The 12505-nt window shown below is 37.3% G+C and overlaps 1 protein-coding gene and 1 pseudogene across 2 annotated transcripts; one reads left to right on the top strand and one right to left on the bottom strand.

Moving 5' to 3' along the window:
* Nucleotides 1-4812: 4812 nt before the first annotated feature.
* Nucleotides 4813-6439, top strand: LOC140861660 (F-box protein At4g00755-like; annotated as a pseudogene).
* Nucleotides 6440-6442: 3 nt separating this feature from the next.
* Nucleotides 6443-12203, bottom strand: LOC140894763 (probable transcriptional regulator SLK2). Of its 2 annotated transcripts, none has more exons than XM_073303374.1 (10): nt 12166-12203; nt 10377-11551; nt 10053-10184; nt 9800-9848; nt 8861-9075; nt 8706-8774; nt 8480-8580; nt 7806-7899; nt 7662-7731; nt 6443-7405 (listed from the first exon to the last, which is right to left on the bottom strand). In XM_073303374.1, exons 2-10 carry the CDS (start codon nt 11265-11267, stop codon nt 6708-6710), a joined length of 2319 nt encoding a protein of 772 aa, XP_073159475.1. In that variant the 5' UTR covers nt 11268-11551; nt 12166-12203; the 3' UTR covers nt 6443-6707. The 2 variants fall into 2 exon arrangements, with proteins under 2 accessions (XP_073159475.1, XP_073159476.1); XM_073303375.1 differs by lacking the exon at nt 12166-12203 and adding an exon at nt 12051-12069.
* Nucleotides 12204-12505: the final 302 nt, after the last annotated feature.

Below are 12505 nucleotides of genomic sequence, written 5' to 3'. Positions count from 1 at the left end.
ATCTTTTAAGTTTTAATATTAAATGTATACTAACTGTTGACCAATGTGCATTGCGTGTGTTAATATAACATATGAATTCCATGTATGACATGGACGTTATATTTAAAGTATTTTGATATAAATGATTATGATATGTTAATGTTCATGCATGAAATATTTTGTTAGTACTGTTAAAAATATATTTTTTAACATTTTTGGAAGGTTTTTGTTGAAACATACGCGGTTTTGGATATTGGCAAAACTAAGTTAAATTCATAGGTCAATTGATCTTGCCCAATATGGAAGTAAAGCGAAGCAAAGACATAGACTGAACGAGCTAAACTGAAGACATCAACTGAATTGACCGTTGACCAAAAAGCTCAACCGAAAGATATGAAGTAAACTGCATTTAGTTTAGGGAGCTCAACTGAATTAGTTTCCCAAAAGCCAAATTGTTCCAGCTAACTGCACTACTACAGTCGATTCAAACTAATATATCAAAGCTAAATGAATGCTCGACTAAACTATTCATATGACTGCGTGATTACTACATCAGTTTAACTCATGTGGATAACATCAACAGTACAGACCTGAAGCAGTAAAAGCAGAGCACCCACAGTGTACTATCACATCAGAGAATGTACGAGGAAAAAAAAAGTTAACGACATTAATTTGAATTTGAAAGAGTCGTTGTCCGCCAAGTATAAATACACATTCAAGGGCTCTCGAAGATGATCCGACTCATTAAAAATTCTCGCATATATATTCAATTTATTGAGAGGTAAACTGAAATTCTTCAGTTTACTCACAAACACTCAGTCGAGGAGCTAAAAGAGCATTTCAAAGCTTATATTCAAGATTCGAAGAACTCAAGCACAAACATCAAGCATATCAAATCAATTAGCTAGGATCACTTTGTGCAAGTGTGGAGTTGTAGGACAAATGTTTGATTGTAATAATATCTTGTAGTATCAGTTGAGCTACTGCAAATCTTGTTGAAACAAAAATCAGTCGAGGGCTGAGTTCTTGATTCTAGGAGTTCTAAGATGGGCGATTGTGTGTAAATCCTAGTCTTGGAGTAGGATGTTGCAAAGTGTTGTAATAATCAAATTCTTCTAGAGTGAATCCTTCCGAGGTGGAAGAAGGGGTGACGTAGGAGTATTGAAATCTCCGAACATCTAGAAGCAAATACTTGCGCATATTACTTTTAGTCGATCACTCACACCCACTCACCAATCAATTTGATCATAGTTCTAATCTGTTAGTTGGCATCATTCTCAAAAATATTATTTGTTTGTCAATTAACATCGAAACGCGAGAAGAAAGAAGTTCAGTTGAACTCAATCTTGAAGATTAAAGGGGTCAATTGATACAGTGCCGATCAGTTTACCTGTAGTGACCTGAATCCAGAAATTATAATTAACTGGCAATTAATGTAGTAACAGGGGCGGAGCCAGGATCACGTAAGAGGGGGGCCAAAAAAGAAAAAACTGAAAGCGTAAACATATACGGATAGATTTTTGACTCTTTTTTTTTAAAAAAAAGAGATATTATTAGAAATGAAAAAAGAAAAACAAGAGAGATGGACTAAGCTCAAACCACTCTCAAGATCTAAACAATTAAATAAGTTTCAAGTGAGTTCTGATATAAAAAAGTTGTCAAACATGATCAAAATGCTCAAATTGGATTTTTAATTGCAGCATCTCATGTTCTGCAAAGTTTTTTGGATAAAACTTAGTAGATAAAACGAAATTCATTGCATTCAATTTTCTGCTAGTTTATTTAACATTATCTACTATATCTTTATCAATTAAATTACATTATAATTCATGAATATAGTAAAAAATACATTGCTATCCACAAATATTTTCGACCAATTATTCAACAGATAGAAATAGTCAAACAAAAATAATCAAAGACGCAAAAATTAACAATGCTAATTTCATTTTTTTCAATAAATTTTAGTATTTCTAACATTGATATCAAATGTGTTGTCCCATGATTAAATGAAACAAAGATTTAAAACAAGAAAAAAATAAAGAGAAGAATTAAGAAATATATGCTCTCAAGAAACCAAAACCTAATTTTTTGAAAAAAAAAATGACTTAAAAAACACGATATGAAGAAAAAAATACACAAAAAAACCTAAAATCATTTACGAAATGCCCTTAATTTTTTTTTTTTGTTTAAGGCAAAATGACCTTAAATCTTAATTGGGTGTTGTGTGTCACTGTATTGGTCGGCCACTCGGAAGAGTCTAAGAGAAAAAATGAATCAAATATCCCATAAAAAAGAGAGGTTGATCGTCACTTAAAATAAATTACCTTATTTTATTTGAGAAGTCAATGTATTATATATTTAAAAAAATGGGGCATGACCCATTAAAGATTATTAAAAAATATACCAAACAAAACCAATATATATATATATATATATATATATATATATATATATATATATATATAAAATAAAAAAAAATGTGGGGGGGGGGGGGGGGGGGGGGAAGGGCCCCCCTAAGGGGATATGTGCCTCCGCCTCTGTGTAGTAATCATGGTTAGAATGGGTAAAACATGATTAAGAGATTTCCAGATGGGTCTGAGGAGTTCAAAAATGAATTCAAAACACTCGAAAATGATCCGAAGGGTTTCAAGTGATCAGGGAGATCGGATGGTCCGAACCCCTGGATCGGAGGATCCGAAGAGGGGGAGTTCGGAAGATCAGTTGGGTTCGGAAGCTGTGAAGGGATCGGACGATCCGAACGCAAGATCGGACTATCCGAACTCAACTAGGGCAGTTGTCCAAGTGATGAGGTAATCAAGGTGATGTCATGAGAAGATCAGACGATCCGAAGTGTGCGATCGGACGATCTGATATCCTGTTCAGACAGATGTCACAAATGAGTGATACATGGCAATCTATGGAGATCGGACGATCCGACTTGGGGATCGGATCGTCTGAACTCAGCATATATAGGGGATCCGAGAGCCCTATTACTTGCTCATTTCCATCTTTTCTCTCTTCTCTTTTAGTAGGTGTTTTAGGGTGTTTCTAGCCACCTAGGTCGGTCCGGGAGTTGGCGAGTCGTTTTTTGGATAATAGCAGAGTTGTGCCCAAGTTGTGGGGCCATCGCCATCAGCGAACTGAAGACAGACGCATGTATGGTCCGAGATCCCTAAAATAATTGTGGATTATTAATAGTTTAGTTAAGATTTTTAGATCATGTTCATTTATGCATGGTTATTTGACTTGTAGGCTTGGAACCTATAGTGGTGTTTCAAGGACTGCCTTAGTAAGGTACGTAAGTACTGATTGAGATTACCAGCGGGTATGCATGCTTATGTGTTGCATTTATTTGCCATGATTGTATGTTACTGCTTTGAGATATTATGTTGCATGTGCATACCATATTGAGCTTGTGTCTATTTGAGATGAGCCAGTATAGGGTCGCTCAGCCCTTGTTAGGACGTTGTGACACTGAGGCTCTTGCCGACCGACGGGTTGCGTCGACTCTAGTGATCCGCGGACATTCTTGATCCACGTCCAGTTAGGAGTGAGTGGTTGGGCCCAGTGGTTTGATTTCTCGAAACTACAGCTCATATCCTAAGCTCGAGTCTGAGCAATTTGGTTCAGTATATCCCAGATATGGATACCCAAACATTTTATTTTGCATGCATCATGTTTGTATGTTTACCCGTACTAGCGTGTTAAGCCTTATGCTCACGTCTAGTGTTTTTTGTGTTGTCTAGACACCTCATTCGTCGGGACAGTTGCAGGTAGGTCTTCAAGGGATTTGGGTTGGTGACCAGGATGCGGTTGCAGGGTTAGCTGCTAGGTTTTATTGTAATAAGTTTTATTCGATTGAGTTGTATTATTTGGATTTGTTTAAACTAGTTGTATTTTGCCGGTCCAGTATTTATTTGGTTTTCCGAAGTGTATCTTTGATTATGTTAATTGCATGCTTAATTAAGTTTTAACCTCTTATTAATAGGTGACCTGGGTAAAGGTCTCTACATTACCAAATCGATTCCCTGTCAAGTGAATCAAAGCAGTTCCACACACCCCGAAACCAATTCTAACAGTTTTTTTTTAAGAAAAAACTAAGAGATATTATTTCTCCATTTGCCTAGCAAAGATCATCTCACTTACATTCTCACTTTCTTCCGAAGAATAAGAGCGAAGATGTAGTTGTAAGGAGGAACAAAATGAATTTTGAGTTGCTCTCAAGGGGTGCCTGAGTTGGTGGATTATGAGACGTATTATGAGTCAATTTTTTGAGACGGATCTCCAACCCGACCGACTAATGAAAAAATATTATTTTTATGTTCAAAGTGCTATTTATAATCTCTCTTAGTTTTTGAGATAGTTTTGAAATTTCAGAAGGAACGTATAACTGTGTGTTTAGGTCCAGGTCCACTAACTTTAAAATGTTATCAACGTCAGGTCTACCGTTATGTGTTGGACTTCCCATAGTTGGACCACCCGTTAATATCTCCACGCCCCAGATGTTTATTCCTGGGTGTCTAGGAGTGTGTTGAAATATGTCTCATATTGGTTGGATAAAGTTTCACAAAGACAACTCTTTTCTTGAGCTAGCTTTTGAGGTGGAGTTAGGTCCAAGTTTACTACCTTTAAAAAACTTTGATTGTACATATAACATTTTTCTAGGGCCTTAAGACCAAACAAGATGCTTTTTTTTCTTTAAGCAACTAGAGTTATTAGTTTTATCATTTGTGAAGTGAGCGTGGTGTGGATATTAGCTAACTATGGATCTAGCTCATGTCTTTGGGTATGATCTACTTACTATTCTCAATGCGGACACTGGGTTTTATTGTGATGGCGGGATGTGAGGGTTGAGGCAAGTCTGAAAGAGCCTATGAAACCATACAATGTTTTTGTATAGCAAATTATTTCAATAAATCTTGAAAATTAAATACGGATATGAAACTCGCTAGGTGAGCGTGTTGAATATTTTAATGCTCATCCAATAGTTAATTAGGATATTATCAGCATATATTTTGAATCTGAACTGTAAATTAGGATTAGATTGCTTTCATTATTGTAAGGATATTTTGGTAGACTTGAACCACATAATACAGTACGTACGCTTGATTAATTAATGACTTGGGGGAAATCTTTCTCCTTCATTGTTCATCGAACTACAAACTACAGAGCTTAATATGCAAAGTGTCGTTAGTGTGGCTTCCATGAGATAACCGATAAAGTGACATTATTTATTGATGTCACAAAGCGACGATTTGTTACATTCTTATTCACTTATATTGTATTCATAACAACTATGCAGTAATCTCAAATGGGCTTTGTAAGCAGATTTGTCTAAGAATTTTCCCTGAGATATCAAAGTTCAATCACGTTGTTGAAATCACAGACAAGTTTCAACCTCCGAAAATTAAGACGAATGATTCTTCCGAATGGGATCGTCTTGAGAGGGAACATAGAGCATAAGAATCCTTGAGTCGATGTCTTACCTCTTCAGTTCTACGGGAGAAAATCGCATAGCAGACGCTATTTGTGCGTCCAGCACAGATAATCATCCTGAATAAAGAATCAAGAATACTTTGGAGCCAAGTGACGTGGTCAATGGGAGGGAGGATTAGTATTGGTCAAGCAAGGGTCAAACTGATCCTATGGAGTCTGAGACATTGATATATGCATTGGATGGTAGGTTTGGTTTGATCACTGAAGTCCGTGTCCATCCATTCCAAGGTGAGCATAAACCTTGCTGCGGTGGTTAGTTTCATACCCCTGCATGTTTATTTTCAAACTGACCTCCGAAATTGTATTCAAAACAGTATATGAGTTTGATCTCCCCATATATTCATCGAAGGCAGTGAGATTTCATGTGGGCTATTCTAAGATCCGATTGACATCAGACGTTCATGAATATTCCGACGACATGTTTGTATGGACGTATTCTTCCCCTGAATTTCCAATGGCGCAGGTTGGTTTTATCACTTCATGGTGCGGTGTTCTTTTGTCTATTTTTTAGATTCATTTGTACAGATTCTTGTTTTATTGGCATCACTCTGAAATGATTTGCATGGCCTTTTTCGAGATAACATGAATTCTGGTAAATGATTTTAACTAAGTTATAACTATGAGCTCTGCTAAGGATCACAGTCCGGTGTGGCATGAGAACTCAGATCTTGGCTATAAAAATTATATTTCTGTCTCGTTTACTGTGTCTGCATTTGCTGTAATTTTTGCTGAGGGATGCCTAATGATCAATTCTCTCATTTTATCAATGGAACAGAAGAATCAATTGCACACATTTAAGCTCCCTGAACCCGTTTCCACCTTTGGTGGAATTCTGAAAGTAGAGCTATTAGGCAGAGTTCAGACAAATCAAAGGGATGAGCTATATTATATATGTTCAGAATATATATTTAAAATTTCAGTTAATAATGAATTATTGGAAGAAAAAATTAAACAGAAATTTTAGATGTAATAAAATTATAATTTTTAGAGTTGAGTTGAATTCCACCCAAGAGCCCCAACTAACAGGACTGTGCAAATAAAAACATTGAGCTAATAAATTAGCAGTATCAAATGTACCACCACAGAAGAACATCACAAGAAACATAAAGAGAATACAGAAAATTCAATCCGAATGATAACGTTTAGAAGCAGCATGTACAAATAACAAATCCTCAGGGTTTCATTCTCATTCCATGCCAGTATTTGAAACATCAAGAAAACACCTATTTTAGTCAGACCTTCCAGCTGAAGTTCATGTTGTCATCAAGATCACTGTTAAAAAAGTCATTTACTGAAAACTCAGGGGTAATATCTTGAACAATCCCGGAGGATGAATGAAGATTCTGTGGCGATTCGGACGCTGTTTGGCCGAATCCAACATTGTGAGCTGAAGCGGAAGATTCACCATTTGAAGCATCTCTAAAACTATTGCTTCTGCTCGGTGGGCGTACCACTGCACTCTTATTGTTCTTGTTATTGTTCATATCTTGCAGCAATTGCTGGAACATTTGCTGTTGCAATGAACTGCCTTGCTGTGGCACTTGGCTGCTTAAAAGGCCACCTACCGGTGGACTCTGCAAGCTTCCTGGAATAATACTGGACGGCCTTGGCGTCATTGAAGATGAAGGTTGACTGGAAATGCTGAAAGGAGAAGATCCCTCGAATTGCATTGAATTATGGATGGAGTTTATTGAATTCTGCCTCATAAGCAGATTTTGGTAGTTACTTGATGCAAGAGCAGCTTGTTCCGAGACACTCAAAGCTCTGTTGCCAACCATATGCAGATGGTTATTAGCTACACCGTTGATCCCAGTATGCAATGCCATTAGATTATTATCCGTTGGCAGATCCTGCAGACCTCCCATCCGCTCCACTTCTTGCAACTGAGCATTGGATAAAATGGCACGGCGAGGAAAGTTTTTCAAGCCCTCTGCAAAATAAGTTTCAACTAGATTACTGACAATGAACATCACGTGCTGTCTGGATGTTTTTACATGGGCTAAAATCATGAGGAAATCAGGTTGGCATTTACCATATGTATAGTATTGCATGGCAATTGTTAGAAATAAAAAATCAGACTTCATATGTTATTACCAATATTATACTTTTTTCATATGATTTTATGATTAGGAAAGATTTCCCACCACACCAAATTTGACTAGAAAATAGTGGCAATGAGTTCATACCAATAGCCCCGACTTTTTGTTCTCTGCAAAATCCCATCAGGTCTTTCATGCTATTGACGACCTCTGCAATCTGCTAAAGAAAATAAATAAAAATCTCGGAAAATGACCAAAGGCAATAAGTAGTTTGTAAAGCTTGACACATGCCTGCAGGCACCGAACATATCTTTTGGAAAATCCCAAATCATTTAATGACTGCAACTCCAAACTCCTAGCAAGCTGACGCCCAGCTGTGACAATCCTGTAATTGAGTGGACAACTTCTTATGACTTGGTAAATGAGAGAAGCTACCCAATAGAGCAGATATGTATTGAAATGAAATATTCAGATATATATCAGGGTCATTTTGTCATCTTTTTTTGGGGCCTGGGTAGGTAGGTGTCAGAAACGCAGAAACTAGTCTTATGCAAGAACAGGGAGTAAATGATATTGATACAAATGTAAATTGGCCAAAAAGTTTTGTTCAAGCCTGCTGGAACGGAAAACCCTTAACGAGTGAACCACGTCACCAATAACAATAAAAATGAAAAGGTAAACGAGAAGAAAACAAGGGAAAAAGAATGATGTCACTCTTTTATCACTCGTTAGAAGATGCCAAATTCTTCCACGCACAACCTTCAAACACGAAAAGTCCGAAAGACAAACTTCTCAATCATCAAAGAAGAAATAGGAGTTTTGATGATAAATTCTAGTTTTAAAGTTTATTTTACCTTTTTACAGAACAACATAAAGAGACGAATGAAGTTCACAATGGCCATCCTTACATCGCTCAGATTAGGTCAATAAAATGAAAGTTAACGAAAGTGCTTTTCGAAACTCACATAGCACTGTTTGCCTGTAAATCTGGTGGAGAAATGCCACTTGGTCCACTTTCAGATATTGTATCGTGGCATTTCTGTGCAACCTGAAGCAGTTGATTCACCTGCCGATACAAGTTTATTCCATAAATTCCCAGATATATTGCTTAACAAATTAATACCATGCTACATAGATATAAACCAGTTGGATAAAGGACTGAAGCAGCCAAAATAATCAAGACACTTTTACCTGAGGTGCAACTAATCTACGAGGAATGAGTTCTTCATGTTTCCGTGCACAAAATTCCCAAGACAGAATCTGAAAAGGAATATTAGTTTTTACAACATAAGTGATAAGCCTACATGAGGACAAATCTGACAGTACTTTCAGTTTTTTAAAGTTACCTTTAAATCCGGTGTGAAGATAATTCGAAGCTGACCCTCAGAAACCACACGGAATTGTTCGTATATACTTTCTTGGACTGCCTTTGCGTACTCCAGCATCATCATTCCAGAAGGAAACCTATTTTCACGAGGGAAGTCCAGATACAGAAGCTCGTCTATAACACCACTACTAAATTTTATTTCATTGAGTCTAGGGAGCACTTCAGAAGTTGCTTCTGTTGGCATAACAAAGAGTACACGTGAGCACTGAATTTATCTAAATTGGATCTAAAACACACAAGCCATAAAAAATACAGTAAAAACCTGCTGAAACTCTTCTGATCATAATTTATTCAAATAAAAAAAATAGCTTAAATCAGAGAGGACTAGTCCCTCTACCCTCACGTTGCACATAAATAAAGAATTATAGCTACCAAACATGGACAAAGACCCCTCAAAGTCTAACTTCTCACATCTTCCCAGGACACACAAGGGATGGAATTACTAAAACAAAGGAAAAGAAAACCAAATAAGCAAAATTATGAAGCTCAGAAATTTTTTTGAAAAAAGAACAAACAACTTGCAATTTGGTATTAACCATTAACATTTAGAATAATAGTTATCAAATAAGTATTAGTCTTGCACTGCCAACTTCCAAACAATTTTGAAGATAATGGTTTATTTTCTTGAGTCAATTCAATCATCAACATATGATCTTCCATTAAACAAGATAGTGCAAATGACAGGTTTTTCTTTCCCGTGGTAATCATGATTTTGCGGCTAACCATTGTTATCAGTTATATAATAAAAACCAGTAAATGAAATTATCGAATTTATAGCCAATTTCAATTGGCAATGACATGATACATCAAATGATAAACCAATAATAACAAAGGAACAAAGTCCACAAACAATGTGAAATATCCACTATCAGCAGATGTAGCATTGAGATAAACTCACCAAATCCCCTTCCAGATTTTGAACCACAAATGTCACAACACCATGCATCCTGAACAAAATGAAGCAACAACAGCAGCAATTACATGAATAATTTTATCAGCATCTCATTCTAGATACTGTTGGGAGGACAATGAATGGATTAAAAATAGCATCATTACATTGAAAGAAGACGCGTCATGATGAATAACCATCAATAAAACAGTTAATTCAAAAGATAAATGTTCTGTGAAGTAACATGCGCCAAGATAATTACCGTTGCTGCCTGGGGAAACACACCAGGTGAAAGATGCCTGATGTTATCATATAGGGACAGACACCACCTCTTCTTAGCTCGTGGAGAGTAGTACTCAGCCACAAATTTTCTCCAATATGCGATAGTGTTTTCCTGACAAGACACATGAATATGACACAGGATTACAAGATATTTACAAAACAAACTTGCATAGGAACAAAGAGAGAAGAATAAATAACAAGCTCATGCGCACGTGTACAAGTATGAAATAATTATTACAAATGCAGCAGGAGAAAATATGTTTCAGTTTAACTAGATAAAGTTAATACTTATTAAATGACTCACTGTTGGTCGCTGTCTCTGATGATACAAGTACTGCATTAGCCGACGTGAGCATACACCACCGTCATGGGGACGCTTAATTCCAGATGCAGCCTGTACTCCCTGTTGTTGAAGATGCTGTTTTAAAAGAAACTGCTGCTGTTGCTGCTGTTGTAAAAACTGAGCCCTCTGCATAGGGGATAAAGATGGTAAAATCTGTTGTTGTCTTAGCCTCTGTTGCTGCATCAGAGCTTGCATTTGGGGATTTGGGTTCTGTAACTGGATGGGATCTTGTCTATGCATCAACTGTTGTAAAACTTGCTGTTGCAAAATATCTTCCTGCTTGATATCCAAACGGGGTTTCTTTAGCAGCTGAGATATATTAGTAGGGTCCTGGAAAAAAGAACTAGGAACTCTCTGACCACCAGGGAACTGAACCTGACCCATGCGTGACGTAGGCAAAGATGTGGCGCTTGAAGCCCCCTGATGCTGCTGACTTTGTCGGGCTTGTTGTGAACCGGGATCTGGATTGGAGCTTCGCTGCACCGTTGAGGATCCATCCATGACAGATGAGCCAGAAATGCTAATGTTATTAGAAGAGAATGACATCGGTGAGGCTGGCAAGAGCAAGTAAGATTCTGTGTTAATACTAGCACTTCTCTGAAGATGGGGTCCTCCTGAAAGTCCAGAGTTTGCATCAGTGACCAGAGAACTAGCACCAACACTGGGTCCAGAACTTGCCACACTGTTCAGAAATGTTTTGCTAACGTCACCGGAAACCTGGTCCATTATTCCATGTGCATGTCCAGGTAATGCATTCAACGAGTTCCGAGAATTTCCAACAACCCGAGATGGCCCATCTCCTTCAAAAAATATACCAGAACTCAATGATGATTGTGCCATTTCTCCAGCCATCCAAGAATGGCCAATTGTAGTAGGCAGAGCTGCTCAGTGGCTGGGATCCAAATAACTATCCAGTTGCAGCCCTTTGACAATCACGAACTTTCGAAAAAATTGACAAGACCGAAAGCCAGAAAGTTTTCTAGTAAATTCTTAAATTCAACTACTTTGGTTGAAATAAATCACCCAAGCTATGATCAACATTAGAGTATAGCTACTTTCAGGCATCACCTTCCTGAATGAACCATTCCTTTTCCGCTCAAAACAATTGAAGCTCAAAGAAAATCATTATTCGGATTCTGCAAAGTCAAATACAATCAGATCAATCGGCGGTTCAATTAATTAACGCAGATAATCGAACTAACAAGATCAAAATACAGCAGTCACATTTTGAAAAGCTACCAACCCCCAAAATATAATTAGCCAAAGTTATCAACGAAAACCCTAATTTAAGGCAAACCTCCAACGCAGTAAAAGCGCAATAACAAGCTCAAATCAACCACAACTGAAACCCAACAAACAATAAACTGACACATAACTAAGGCACACAATACGACCTCTATTGGTTGTCACAAAAATTAAAAAACAAAATAAAATAAAACCACTACTGACACGCAACCTCCAAATCGAACAAGAAAGCGATCAGCGGCAAAGCTACGGACTTTAAACAAATTAACCACCAAATTGTGCAGAGCAAAAAAAACACTCCAAATTAAGCTCATCTTAATCAATCCCAGCACAAATTAACCACAATCCAAGATCGAAACTTTCACAGTACACACCAAATTCAACATGTACCGAAAATTACAGTTCTGAACTGTACGCTAGAATATCACTCAAAAACCCAATTATTAGTACCAACTTAAAAAATGAAATGAAGAAGAAAGTGGACTAGAGATTAACGCAATCCTACCTCAATCGAAAGGATTTGTTAAGGAAAAGGGAAAGAAGAAAATAAGAGGTCAGGTAGATCGCTCTTTATATACAGACGTAACGGAAAAGGAAAGGTGCAACCGACACATGTCGCGTGATGATTGGGTCTGTGTTCGATACGTGTCCTAACATAATTGGTTCGAAGCCTCTTCCGATAACAAGTGGATGGCAGACGAATCTCAAACGGGCCGTCTCCTGTCCATATCGCAGACTTAGCCAGGCCCAACAAATTTTAGTTAGATAGCCCAGGCCAAGGCCAACGGCCGAGCTAATGTATATTTAAATTTGATTCAAAATGGAACACATATAATCATGCACTG

The sequence above is a fragment of the Henckelia pumila genome, chromosome 4, assembly GCF_033568475.1.
Source record: "Henckelia pumila isolate YLH828 chromosome 4, ASM3356847v2, whole genome shotgun sequence".
NCBI classification, from domain to species: domain Eukaryota; kingdom Viridiplantae; phylum Streptophyta; class Magnoliopsida; order Lamiales; family Gesneriaceae; genus Henckelia; species Henckelia pumila.
This window is presented reverse-complemented; position numbering and strand designations above follow the sequence as displayed.

Bases quoted from the DNA above. Each gene is read 5' to 3' on its own strand.
- LOC140894763 (XM_073303374.1), bottom strand. From the start codon at position 11,267: ATGGCTGGAGAAATGGCACAATCATCATTGAGTTCTGGTATATTTTTT. The intron at 9,076-9,799 runs GTGAGTTTATCT...TTATGCCAACAG, and splicing joins AAAATCTGGAAGGGGATTTG to AAGCAACTTCTGAAGTGCTC. The intron at 7,406-7,661 runs GTATGAACTCAT...CTTATTTTGCAG, and splicing joins ACAAAAAGTCGGGGCTATTG to AGGGCTTGAAAAACTTTCCT.